The 14180-nt window shown below is 41.0% G+C and overlaps 1 protein-coding gene across 3 annotated transcripts in view; it reads left to right on the top strand.

Moving 5' to 3' along the window:
* znf704 (zinc finger protein 704) overlaps positions 1 to 14180 on the top strand; it is a 44206-nt gene that overhangs the window by 20584 nt on the left and 9442 nt on the right. Inside the window, exon 3 of one of the 3 annotated variants that reach the window (XM_080485383.1) lies at positions 1646 to 1768. The exons of the other annotated variants lie outside the window; for them this stretch is intronic. Coding sequence (XP_080341509.1) covers positions 1646 to 1768 — 123 coding nt within the window. The remainder of the gene's footprint in view (positions 1 to 1645; positions 1769 to 14180) is intronic. 3 annotated transcript variants of the gene reach the window in all.

Below are 14180 nucleotides of genomic sequence, written 5' to 3'. Positions count from 1 at the left end.
GTACAAATGTTATGGTTTAATAGTTAACAGCTAGGACACAGTGCTTGTCTTTTATGTATTCAAACGACTTTTTTTTTCACGACACATCGCTACTGTAGATGCAGTAGGTTTTATTCTAAAGCTTCTTTTGAGCTGTGCCTGTCAAGTGTTTCAGCGACTGGATTTATTAAGTTACCAGAGTAAGACCTCAGGTAAAATAAATCACGGTATACCACAGGCGGGAAATATCAGAATCATAACAGAGACATAACAGAATCACGTAAAAAGACCTCCTCTGATGTTTGTTTTCCCTGCTACAGCTCCACTCTTCATTTATTTCTGACACAGGGATCAGATGCTCCATTCCTCCAGCTTTGCTTCAGCCCTTTGTTTACTCCGTGACTGCACCGTATGGTTCGACACACACACACATAGACACACGTATATATACATATATACACATATAAACACATATAAATGTAAAATGTGATATAATGACAGATGAAGGAGAGGAGGGGGTTCTTTTAAAGAGAGAATGAACGGAGTGAGATATTCACTAGCCAGCCGCTTTAAAGGTTGCCCTGACCCGTAGCTGCTCCCTTTGTTCACGTCAGCAGACTCTCTCCGACTCTCCCACGTTCACATATACATTCACATCACCGGAGTGTATTCAGGAATATACACATCTCACAGAAAGTGACACACACACACACACACACACACACACGAGGCCAAATGAGTAGCTTGAAGCTGTGAGATCATGTGTATTCCCTCCGCTCATTAGGGCATATAGCAACATCAATTCAGGGGAAGCCCATCACTTGTGCTGTGTGTGTGTGTGCGTGCGTGCATGTGTGCCGCGTGCATCAAGATGACTTATCCCTGCTGCCACCCCTCTTCCCCTCTTCCTCCCTCTGTCTCCCTTGTCTTCACTCTTTGCATTTTAAATGTGTGTCCATCATCACACCTATTACACCCATTGTTATCCTTGTATCATTAGAAATACGAGAGCCTAATTTTAGAATATTGGCTCAAGGGTTTTCTGCATAATTTACTTTTCATGAAAATATTTTCCTTAAGGTTAATGTTGACTTGTTCTCATTTCATTAAGGCTTTTCACTTTAATGTTTATTGTGTTTTTTTTAATTCAGATTTTATAGATTAAAGAAATGAGAAATATGGTTATCAGTCCAATAATTGATCAGCAGATATCTGAAATTGTTGTAGTACAGTTCTAGTTTTGACTTGAAGACCTTGAATTGTTTCCTATGGATCTAAAAAAATATACATTACGTTTTCTTCATTATGTTTTCATCAGTGTGAGTTTTCTCCTACAGTGGCTAAGTCCAATACTGTAAATCATCTTTACTCGCTTGTAACCTGATCAAACATTTTAAACCCTCACCCATGAGTCCACCTGATGCAACGATTACTTTGTTCTTTTTCGTGATCTCGATGCTACCATACAAGAGATGCTATTAACATTTTACACAATAGTACCTCACAGGATTTTGGGATTTCAAGTCGTTGGCAATCCCGATGTCTGTGTTGTGTTTGTTTGACTTCTGACGGGAGGTTGTGAGGACGTCTTGAGTGCACAAGTTCAAGAAGCAAACATCCAAATCACAGCTTCTAAAAGTTACTCATGTTTATTTGTGTTGTGCAGAGACCCGCCTGCATCTGATGTTGGTGTTTCACAGCAACCCTTTTGTCAAGGTGCTTTTTTGGTTCTTCAGGAAAGCACGCTCAGACGCCATGATAGCATTGTCAGCAGGGATGAGTTCAGTACGTAAGTATAAAAACAAAACAATCTAAAAACAAGGACGCAATATTCTAACAAAAAGATTACATTTTTAGAACATGTTAGCATTGTGCACAATAGAAGCAGGTTTACTGTTGAATATGTGATTGAAAAAAAACATTTGTCTTATTTGCCCGCTGTTGCCTCTCACCTGCTGCCGTAATATTAAAATAGACCTCTGTTATTGTTGTAAGTGCTGCACATGTGCGTGTATGCCTGCCCCAGGGGCTCCTGCGTACCGTATATTAGACCTCTAACCTTAAAGCACCGATCTAGGGCATAACCACCCCAAGTGTGTTTGTGTCTGTGTGTGTTCACACTCCTCCCAAAGACGCGGCTCTACTCGGGAGCGCAACCTATAGTGCAAATCTAGGCCACACTCCGAATGCGTGCATGAGTGTGTCAATCAAAAGGCACATTAAAAGGTAAAGTGCAGCAGAAAGCACAGATGATCATTTCCCTTCATCTCCGTTGCTCAAGGGGTTAACTGTCTTTATGGTGGTGAAATGGGAAGAAATCAGGACTTATATACATCAACCTGACGTGCGCATACACATCCACTCACCGAGGGCCTCCTCCTCTACCCCGCAGCACTTTCTCTCTATAAACACATGCACTCACTACCTGGGAACGTTATCCTTTCCTGTACTTAACCATCTCTGCGTCTGAGCCATTATTGTGTCACTGTGCCTTTGTCAGTATGAATGTTTACGTTCAGGTTCAAAGGCAATCCTTTCACGCAAAATCGTTTGACACAGGGTCACGTATACAACAGCTCTGCTTGTCTCATTTTCTGTTCATCATTTCATCAGAAAAATCTAACCTAATAAAGAATGTTCACAACTTATGTGGAGTTTAGTTAAATTTGGAGTCAGTATATTAAACAGGAACATGTTACTTCTTACTGCTATTGATGGACTGCAATGTATTGTAATGCATTTGGAGTCACAAAAGTATTGTTAATGACTCCTCTAACAACTTGAATCAAACTCACGGTTCACATTTATATTCGTCTGTACTGACGTTTTCTGTTGCAAAAATCAATATTTTTTATTTATTTTTATGCAAGTGCCAATATATTAAACACTCATTGGATTAGACAGTGTAGTCACAGCTTAATAAGTCCCTTTTTTTTTTTTGCTTTAGTTTGATTTTCTGATGCTTGAAAGAGAAATGACGGCAAACCATATACCACATTGATATGAGCTGTCTAACTATCTATTGAATCTACAAAAGTAAGGAAACGTGTGCTCGCTAGATACATATATGTTGTCACAATGACAATAAATTGCGACTCATTACTCAATTGACTAAACCAAAATCTTGATCAAGACTTATCCGCGTGTCTAAACAGAGAAATCGCTCAGCGAAACAGTTACGTATGAGGCCCTTTGTGCTATGCAGTACTTTCAAAGTTACCATTTCGTGTCCTGGCATGATAGGCCGCGACATCTTCTTAATCCGGGAATAACTGCATTGGATAAACATAGTCAAATTGACATGATCAGTGGTCAGTGCAGGATAATCTGAATGCCCGAGTATAATCTAGTTGCACTTTGCTCCAGTAGGCTGATTTACTTTCTAGTTTTGTCTGACACAGCCTACATGAAACCTTCTTATCATTTTCTTACTCAAAGCACCGACAAACCGGAGGACATCTCTATAATATCCCACAGCAGTGTTTTAAGAGTGATATCACACTGCCACAGTGTTCGAAGGGACCGTTTCCCCAACTAGTGTTGGGTGGCTGTCTGATGGTTAAGCAGCAGTTAACAGTTTTGCTGAGGATAATGGTGGCGCCAATGAAAAGATACGCTAAAACTCTCCTGTGTAGTTTACAGTCATAGAAAACTTGAGATAACTAAAGACATGCATTGTGACAAATATTGCATAATTGACATACTTTTTTGCTAAAGCAATTTTGTTTCATTAGAATTACACTAAAGACAGAAACTCCTGCTTTTCTGCTGGTTAATGTTTGTAAGCTGACTTTACTACACAATTCATGTGCAGATTATAAATCAGCTGTGAGTGGCACTTGGAGGTCCTTGTAATGTTTTAATCAGTAATTTTGATGCTCTACCGACTTATTGAGGACCCGTGAGGATGTCATTACTGCTTTAAGATGGATAGTTTCAGATTCTATAAAAATGCAGACTCGCTATCAAAATAGGGGAATAAATGCCTAATAGCTTTTAAATTATATTTATCTATACATTTATCAAGCTGGCTGTTATATCTAAGTGGAAGTAATTGCTTCTCCCCTGTGTATGTGTCTCTGTTTACATGTATGATCTAATTTGTGGTGCGGTGTGTGCGGTGTGTGCGGGGGGGTGTGAGGTTTTTTTTTTTTCTGCGCGTGCATGTGTGCTTGCATGCACTTCCAGTCTCCCAGTGGTGTTGTGTTTAAATGCTTATTTGATTAAAGTAAAGTAGGCTAAAGAGCAGCACAGAGGAGGGAGGCTGTTTTCTGCGGTGCTCCAAAGTAGATCGAGCGCAGGGAAACACGGAGAAGAGTGGATGCGAGTGGCTGTGTGTGTGTGTCAGTAGGTCTTTTTTAACTTGTTTATCTCAAACATGAAGCGCGCTTCCTCCACGCTTGGTGCATTATTGTCAAATGCTGATGACCACATGCATAGGTGTGCAGGTACAAAGGGGCTCTGTTGACCTGCAAATACTTCTGCTGTACAGCTGTGACTGTCTGTACACAGACACATGAGGAAGTAACACACAGACACACAATCAGGGTCTTTGGCTCCATGCCCAGCTTATGTAGGCCGCGCCCTGTTTTTCTCCTGCCACTAAAAAAAAAAATAGTGTTTGTTGTTTTGAAAAAAAAAGGAGATTTAGCAAACATTGCGCGTCTTTGTCCGTCTTCATACACTGCCATGTGCTTGTGGCGTTGAGTGTTTACCATGTTGTGTGTCACTGTTTGTTTAAAGGGCTCGCAGACAGGGCGCCGAATTACTAAAGCATGCTAATGCACAATCAACTAATTAGTCACCAGCGAGTGATGGGATGCGTTGTGGCTTTCAGCAATAATATTGTTGGTTCTTAATGACTTCATCATCCGCTCTAATCTATACGTGAGCGGCCCTATAGATTCAGTAAGACATTCTCTGTGCAGTGAACAGGCGACTGCATGCGGGATTTTCAAGGCTTATTAAGACGGTGGTGTTGCGGTGAGGTGTGTGCAGTCGCATTGTTCAGGAATATGATGAGGGGAGACTTTTAGTTTGCCTCTTGAGAATGGAATATATAAATAAAAAAATAAAAAAAACGTACCAATGCCATGTGCTTCATAATGTCTGCAGAGAAGCCTTCGTTCTTTGGACTTGAGTGATATTAATCGTACAAAGCATTTCCTTGAACATGGTTCTGTTTCCGTCTTTCATGTTGAACGCTTTGAGAGTCAGCAGTCACTCATAATGATGTCTCACTTCACTAATGAAAGTCATTTTTGGCAACTTCACAGCACGGATATCTTTTGAGGATCCCCCATCTACTTTTTCTTTTTCCTTTTTCTTTAAACCTCTGAAGCAAAAAAGTTGCATCACACCATCTTTGAGGTTCCGTGGCTTTTTAGCCATGCTTAATGAGTAAAGTGATTCAAGACTTGAGTACTCCTACAGATGTGTGGAAGGGGAACTATGACTTTGCCACATACCTGCTCTGTCTACAGAGTAAAAATCGATGATACAGAGTGATTACTGTTGAAATATAAGATGACGGTATGGTCCCCTCACACCATGAGTAGTTTGTGTTTCAGGAAATGGACTCCAGCCTGTCAGAGCTGGATCTTCTCTCTGTCTGCGCGTCGAGCGAGTTGGAGGACGTTAAAGGTTCCGTCAAACTGAACAAATGTCAGCGTGATAATTAATTCACTATATTTGCACGCCCACCTTATCAAACGCATAGGAGGAGGAGAAGGCACTTTGCACTTTGACAGTTTTAATAGTCTGCACCGGGGAATGTGTGTAAAGGAATCGCCACACTCAAAACGAGGATCTTGAAGTCAGTGTATTAAAATAAATAGTATTTTTTTTCTTCTGTGAATTACCTCCTCCTGTCAGCAGTTCAGGACACAGCTGCAGACTCAGGTGCATCTTTGCAAAGATGGAGATTGATCACTGTTGTGCAGGAGGGACGTGAAGATCATAGAAAACATTGAATACAGAATTAGCCAACCGACTTGATTATAGGAATAGTCAACAGGCTTCGACACCACTTCACAGGAAAATAAATGGGATTTGTAAATACTCAATGAATGACTTATTTAACATTTGATTTTCACTGTTTTAGATGTACAAATATAGCTTGTGCTCATTTCCCCCTGTACACCAGAAAACAGCTACAGTCACTATTAAATGTCTAATATTGCAAATTGCCAATCTCACATTACATTGGCACAACGGCACACTAATCTAATCCAAAAGGAAGATTTTTTGCATGATATGAGTCAGTTTGGAGTAATGCTGCGACTACAAGTTCAAATCTCAGTGTGAGGTCTTCATTAAAAAGTTAAGCATGGATTTCATCCTGATACGGAGGCCGATGCCTTCAACATAATCTTTTTTGCAAATGTTTCCACTGTGATTTATTATGCAAATTGAGAACATTTTTTGAAAAAAAAAACTGTCCATTTTTCCGCATGGGAGAGCCTCGAGTTAAAGCTCGAGTTACAGTGAGTCAGATGGAGGTTTGGCACCGCAGCTCTAAAGAGCTTAAGCAGAGTCTGTGTGACGGGAAAGATGCCCATGGCTCCTATTTCAAGATACTGGCTGCCAGGCCAGTGCATATGTTGTTATGGCTAGCAAGATGACTTGGTCCTTTGATTATATGTCTGTGTAGGAGTTAGTGTGCCTGAATATGTGGGGCTTCCCGAACAGATGTTCGGCTCACAAACACTGAAAAGCCTACATGTGTATGTATGTATATATTTGACACCACGTGGTAGTTTACAGCATAACTGATGAAGTGATTTATTTTTTTTTTTTTTTGTGTCAAGCAACCTTTTGGTAGTTCTTCCTTTACAGCCAACTGACACATAAGCACCATTGTTTTAAAGACAGACGATCGATGAACTGCTTTGTGATTTAATGGGACGTGTGGTTGAAGGTGAGGCAAGGTTGCATTTAGCTCAAAATGTTCTTCAGAGACTCGATACAAATGTTTGGCTTCACGCCGACTTTTTCAATCATTTAGATTGTGATGACGAGCCAAATCTAGAGCTTCGGCGATTATCCGTGTTTGAAATGTCTGAGGGGATATTTAACAAACGCTAGACCACATCGATATCCCCTGTCTATTTTGACTGAACTTTTTCCTTGCACTATTGTGTAGTCAAACTTCATGTCACACCTAATGTCATGAAATCCACACCATATAATGTCGCAGATAATAAGCTGGGTTTTGCATGTTCTTCCTGTGTGTGTGTGTGTGTGTGTGTGTGTGTGTGTGTGTGTGTGTGTGTGTGTGTGTGTGTGTGTGTGTGTGTGTGTGTGTGTGTGTGTGTGTGTGTGTGTGTGTGTGTGTGTGTGTGTGTGTGTGTGTGTGTGTGTGTGTGTGTGTGCGCGCGCGCGCGTTTACGCCTTTGATGCACTGGTCATGTCCAGTGTGTACTTTGCATTCATCCACAGTCAGCTGGGATTAGTTCCAGTGCACGGTAAGCCTTAGTTGAATTACGCTGTATAGAAGATGGATGGATGGATGCATAAAAGCTGCTATAATCTTGACCTTTGACAACAAAGGAGCCAAGATGATATAAGATCAATACAAAAGTAATATTTAGGAAAGCTCCTACACCTGAAGAACACTCCATTTGACTGTCAAGAATATTTGCACCAATACCGACCGAGAGTTTGTGTGTACACTTTGAGAGTTTAATCAATCATTTGATTATTTAAAAATAGACAAAAGCAGTCCAAGATTCTGTATGTAGGATGTTCTCTCCGTGTGCTGCTGGCCTCGATTACAGCCATAAAAATTAAACCTTCACATGAGCCTCACATTCAAATTTATGAGGCAAATGTCATTTTGCAGCTGTTGGCAGCACGACTCCTAATGTCTCAACTTCTATGTCAGAGGTGGAGACCCAGATACACACTCCTTTTTTAAAACAATGGTCATAATACACTTTCTGAATTGAATAAGTGACACTCTTTTGTATGTCTCAGCTTTGGAAACACCAGAAATGTTTTCCAACAGAGGATTGCTTTTGTTTACACCTCTGCATGTCAAAGAAAAGCTCCTCGGTGTTGCCCCTCATACATATCTGCCAATCAAAGGCTGTGCCCTTCATGCATGTTAGCTCCATGTCATATGCAGATTTCCGTTTATGATTTTGATACCGTGTGTGTGTGTGTGTGTGTGTGTGTGTGCGTGTGTGTGGAGGAGACGGCGGAAGAAATCAGATAAGCACATTGTAGTGGAGGAGCTTTCTGATTTATAGGAGCTTATAGAGGAGGAAATGGGCTTCATAGTCCAGTGGCTGTTATAAACGAGTAAACCTCCCTGCATGGCACAGCATCAAAGAGACAAGGCGACACACACACACACACACACACACACACACACACACACACACACACACACACACACACACACACACACACACACACACACACACACACACACACACACACACACACACACACAGGCATGATTTTTCGCTGCTGCTACTCATTTTCATTTTAATCAGTGGCAACGAAAGACAGAAGAGCTGGAAAGTATAGTGGCACAGAGTGAGGTTGCCGGAGAGAGAGAAACTGAAATGTAAAGTCGGTGCAGCAGGGCTGAAGGGAAGACGAGGCGAGGGAGTACAGATAGCGTGTAGGAGTCGGGTGTGCTTGGCAGCGCTGGTTTCAGGGGAATTCCACTCACCCACCACGCCTTTCAGTTGCCTTCATTAGAATTGACTGATAGTTTTGTGGGTGAGATGGAAACTTAAACTCCCGGCGGTTCGTACATGTTTGTGTGTGTTTGAGTAGTGACCTTGGCCAAATTAGTTTGAAGGAGTTTTGGGAGAGAGTTTGTTAGAAACAACAAAAGATTAGAAAATGTAAACATGGTAGGGCAGTGTTGTCTTAAGTGAAACATCAACCGTGTTGTGAACTCCTGTGCTGGGCAAGAATGTGATCTGATGGCTTATAGTTTTTTCTTCTATACCTCTTTATCGAAGAATGGTGGGACACTGGAGCCGACTGCAGCTGACTGTAGATGTAGGCAGGGTACACCCTGGACAGTTTCCAGTTCATTACATTAGACACCATCACACACAGTCACATTGCAGTGACGAATTGTGGGAGGAATCTGAAGTACCTCGGGAAAATTCATACACGCACAGGGAAATCGTGAAACCTCCACACAGAAAGGCCCCAAAAGCCTTTTATTCTAAACTCACTGATTGTAACAAGCATGTTTCACAGCTCTATCTGCCCCGTCTCCGCCGTGACCTCTCCACTGTGTTTGAGGTCTGACCTTGCCTCCCACAGTGACCTCTCTCCTCTGGTTTGTTGACCTCGTCTTATTGTGTCTCTGTGTTAATGTTTGGAGAAATTAGACACAGATACCAGGGAAGCTCCAGCATGACTCTAAAACGTAGCACTCCCCTTTTAGTAAAGATCTGTTTTCCTTTTTTTACTGAGAGTTCATTCAAGTCAGACTGCTGCGCTTCTATTAGTTTTTGTTTTTCTATCTTAACAAATAACGTCCTGTTTTGTCACAAGCAAACTTAAAGCAGACGGATATTTCATTGGCTCCCACAGACCTGTCAAACCAACAGGTCCAGAGTAACTTGAACCCCACTTATTCTCTCTCTCTCTCGCCCTCTCTCTCTCTCTCTCTCTCTCTCGCCCTCGCCCTCTCCCTGCCTACTGTTTTGCTTGAAACTGAACACTGCCCGTCTCCCACACTGGTGGCTGCTTGACTTCAGACATACACGACGTGTGACCCTGCCGCCTCGTGATAAATTCGCTCGTGCCACACTTATCGAGAGAAACGGCACATCTGGTAAATGGAAGTGCAACAAGTTTCATCGGCCACAGCAGGCACACAATTTACTCCCATTTGGGCGAACGGCCATCTCTCCCGCCAAACCCATGAAAACCCCTGAAGAGGGAGCTGTTGTTTTACTTGTGTCCCGCGTTACCCAGAGAGGGTTTAATACCATCTCATTGCTGCTTCTCATTTTAACTCCTTGAGTTAACTCCCTGGTTTTTCTGGTACCTGCTCTGTTTTCACTTCTCTGACGGCCACGTCGACCAGCCTGAGCTCGCACAGGGCTCTTTCTTCCTTGTTTAGTCTATTCATACAAAGTCAAGGGTGAAAGAGGAATGTCAACTGACCTGAAACATGCAGTGAGTTTAATGTGATGTTAAAGTTTCACACCCCCCGGGGGCTTCATCACACAAGTGTTTTCATTTTTACTCGTGATCAGACCTCGGCGCCTGGAGCCTGCGTGGGAGTGTGTGGATCGACATCTGACCCTCCTCCTGTAAGATGGGAGAGGTCACGCTTTGGTAGGAAGTTATGTGATCTTCTACCTGTGTGGATTTAAAGAGGCAACAGAATGATCAATTATTTATTTAGAAAACCAATTCTTCAATTCTTTTTCAGGCAAGTGACCATAATTAGTAACTTGTATAATTGTGGTTGTTTTTGTGACGGATTGTGTAATTGTGATGTAATAGTGCATTTTTACACTATTTTCAAAGTCCTAAAGTTTTGTTTTTGTAAACCACCCGACAAACCAAATTTCAATTTTAGCATTTTAAATACATGAGCGTTTTTTTTTTACTTTTTTCTTTGTGCGGAGGGATTGTGCAAAATTCCATTTAAAGTCTGAACACTAAAGTTTTGCCTTCACAAAAAATAACGGGCTGATTTTTTTTTTTTTTAAAGATGAGAGAAGTCATTATGGTACAGGCCCATTTTTTTCCATTTGTAATTAAAACCTGTTTTCCTGCATGACAATAGGAGCATTTAAATATTGGGCCCAGAGCAGGAGAAACAACACAACAATTAAATTGCTCCATTACGCTAATTTCTAATAAAGTATTGTTTATCCAGTAGCAGTTAGTTGATTTATTATTTTCATGTTTTTATTTTATTGTAATACATTTTTAATGTCACATTTCCACCTTAATAATTGGTTCAAAATGCTCCACTAATATCTTTTTGATTGTCATACTTTTCCGCTCAAATGTCATTTATTTGCATTTTTTTTTAATTCAGTTGTGTTTTCTCGCTGTTTGGCTGGTCTATATGTTTATTATTTCGTTTTTTTTTTTTTTATAAAGAACCATAATCTTTTCTTTTTTTTTTAATATACTATCTAAGTGGAGTAACCATTACTGTTATTATTACAATATGTAACTGTGAAATTAGCTCATAATGTGAGAGTTGTTTAGTGGATCCCTGTTATGCCTTATTTCAATGAAAAGGCTTGAGGGCAGCTGTAAATCACATCCCGGCAATTCCGTCTGCGTGGTGGTGCTATATGAACAGAATATGTATCAATTAAAGTGTTTGTGGCCCCGTTTTCAGGTCGATTAAGAGAAACCTTGGCAGTGTCCTAACATCATTAACAGCTTCGACAGTGTAGACTCGTTTTCCATTTATGAATAGCCAGCAGCAAGATGAAATTGCACGTATCTATTTCATGTAATCTGCATTAGTAAACATGCTCTTGACTTTCTCCACGGGTTTTCTGGTGAGGAAGCTCTATGCCCACAGTAATGTACCTTTTAGGAAGCCTCGGGGATCTGATATGGGAAGATGTTTTATTGCAAATGAGTGAAGTAAGAATTTTAAAAGACAAACGCAGAGAGACTCGCTGTCTCGCTCGCGCTCTCGACACAAACATGCCAACAAATGAAGCTCATTTCTCTGAATTCACTTACCAATCCATTAACCATCCCACCATGTCTCCCGTGTCACATGTATCATGTGTTTTAACGTGTCCCCCCTCCAACACATCCCCACCCACACATATGCTCTCACTGTGTGTTAATTATAGCCATCATAGGCACTTGGATGGAAACTAAGTTTGATAAGGCCTCTAATGACGAATGCAATTTGGGAAATTCCCTCTTTTTTCTTTCCCGCTCTCTCTTCTCTTCTCCTCCGTCTCATGCATCATGTCTTCATTATTACTTTTACTAATGTGCTTTTGTGAGATTTACTCTTTCATATTTCACGACCAACAAATCTTCCAGTAATTATTATCTGTCACTGTTGCCATGGAGATGATATCTATAGTCACATGATGGCCTCCCAAGGTGACCAGGAAGTGGTTTTTACAGTGGCACAGGATGGGGGGTTATGGGTAAATGTGGCAGTTGTGTGCGTGGCCTCTTTTCTTGATTTATGTGAGGGCTGTAATGACATCATATTCAACAACAGAGAGGGTCATAAATTAGACATCAGCTAATGGAGGCTAAGGCTTTTTCTTTGTTAGCAAACTCTTCTCTTCTCTTCTCTTCTCTTCTCTTCTCTTCTCTTCTCTTCTCTTCTCTTCTCTACATTAACAGAATATAAATTCTTTATTACTATATGTGCAAGAGGAAAGGCTTTTTAGAGGTGACTGCTCTCAATCATGTTTCCTGGTTTTTAAGTTGGAAGCTGAGCAGTGGTAATGTATGTTTTCCCCCTAACCTAAGACTTTTATTTCGAGCCACCGTACCACCCAGAGGCTTCTGCTCTAAGCTTTTCTGGTTCTTCTGGAATGACTCCACCAACGTTAAAAAGGGATTGGATGTTTTCTTTATGTTACCTTCCAATCACACTCGGTTAATCTGGATGCATTGCATATATGTTTTTCTGTTTTGGAAAATGTAAACAACTTGGACTCTCCAGTAAGATTTGGCCACGCGGCTGTTGTAATACTGGACTGGACTGGTGTGGTCAGGAGGAATCTGAGTTTGAGGACGAAGCTCTTTGTTTACCGGTTGGTCCACATGCCCCTCCCTCGCCTACTGGTCATGAACTGTGGGTCATGACCTTCTCTCTGCAGGGTGGCAGGCTCAGCTATCCAGGAGACACTAATAAATAGGCTGCTGCTACCAATCCACTGGAGAAATTATGGCTGTCGTTTGATTCAGGAGCAGCTTTGGGTCCCTCCGGAAGACCTGTCGAAAAGTTGTGGGGAACGGGGATATCTAGGCTTCTTTGTTCTTTATATTGGATGGATGGATGGAATTACCTACTCGCTGCCTGGTGTTCATATTCCTCATTGAGAATTTACATGGTATTTTAAAGATGATGAATGTTCACACTGTACTGTACAGTCAGAACACGTAAATGCTTAACCACGAGTAAAGACTGAAAAGGTTTTCCAAGATCATAAAATTATGTAATATTTTGGAACACTACTAACCTGTAAAGGACAGTCAATGTGGTTTATTCAACTCACTGTGTGGCTGTTTAGCACATGTGAACGTTGCCCAAGAGAAGTTAAATTAAGATGTTTTTGGTTTCATCTGAAATGTTCTTTTTTATAAATAAGTCAAGACTGTAGTTAAACCCACAAACCAAAACGGAGGAAGTCACATCTGATCCTTGACTTGAAGTTGTTGTGTTTGTGAGTCTGACAAATGTTTGTGTTCCAGATTATGTTCTGTTGTCCTGCTGAAATGGGCAATGAAAGTCATCATATGTCCCCGCGATCGCTCCCAACTGCCCACATTGACTGACTTTATTGCAGCCATGCACCAGACAGTAAACTGCAGTGTTACCAAGGAGCTCGGAGTAATTTAATTATTTACCTCTCAATTTTTGAATACGATTTTTTGCAACCAAAGATTGCTGCAGTGTTTGTTTGTTTTTTTCTGCCTCACACTATAGATTTTAAAGGAGACCACTTTATAGATTTTCTTTTTTTTTATAATATATATAAATAATTTTATTTAATTTTTCCCTCTCGCCTCCATTTTATCCTGACAGGCAGTGTTGTTTACAGTTTAATGCTTATGTTTAGAAAGAATAAAATCCCTAAATAGCCTATCCACATCACATTATATATTGGTGAAAATACAAGCTTTGTTCGACCGTCCAGTCATTTCTCTTTCCAGAACAAAGTGGACACGTGTTTGTTTGCCGACAGTTATGTGAAAAGTAAGAGATGGCTTGTTTATTTCAACAGCTCGCTGCCTGCGCTGCATCTCCACACCAATTAAGATGCAGCACGACCTGCAGTTTGATCTCGGCAGCTGTGATAAGTAGGCGATTGTTGATGTCGTGTTCTTTTATGGCAGCAGACGATTTCATCATCTTTATTGAATTGACTTTGATCATTTGGCTTCTATGCGCAGTCAAAGCCTCGCTTGCTTGGGGACTACACACACACACACACACACACACACACACACACACACACACACACACACACACACACACACAG

This window comes from Lipophrys pholis (assembly GCF_963383615.2).
Source record: "Lipophrys pholis genome assembly, chromosome: 17".
Classification (NCBI taxonomy): domain Eukaryota; kingdom Metazoa; phylum Chordata; class Actinopteri; order Blenniiformes; family Blenniidae; genus Lipophrys; species Lipophrys pholis.
This window is presented reverse-complemented; position numbering and strand designations above follow the sequence as displayed.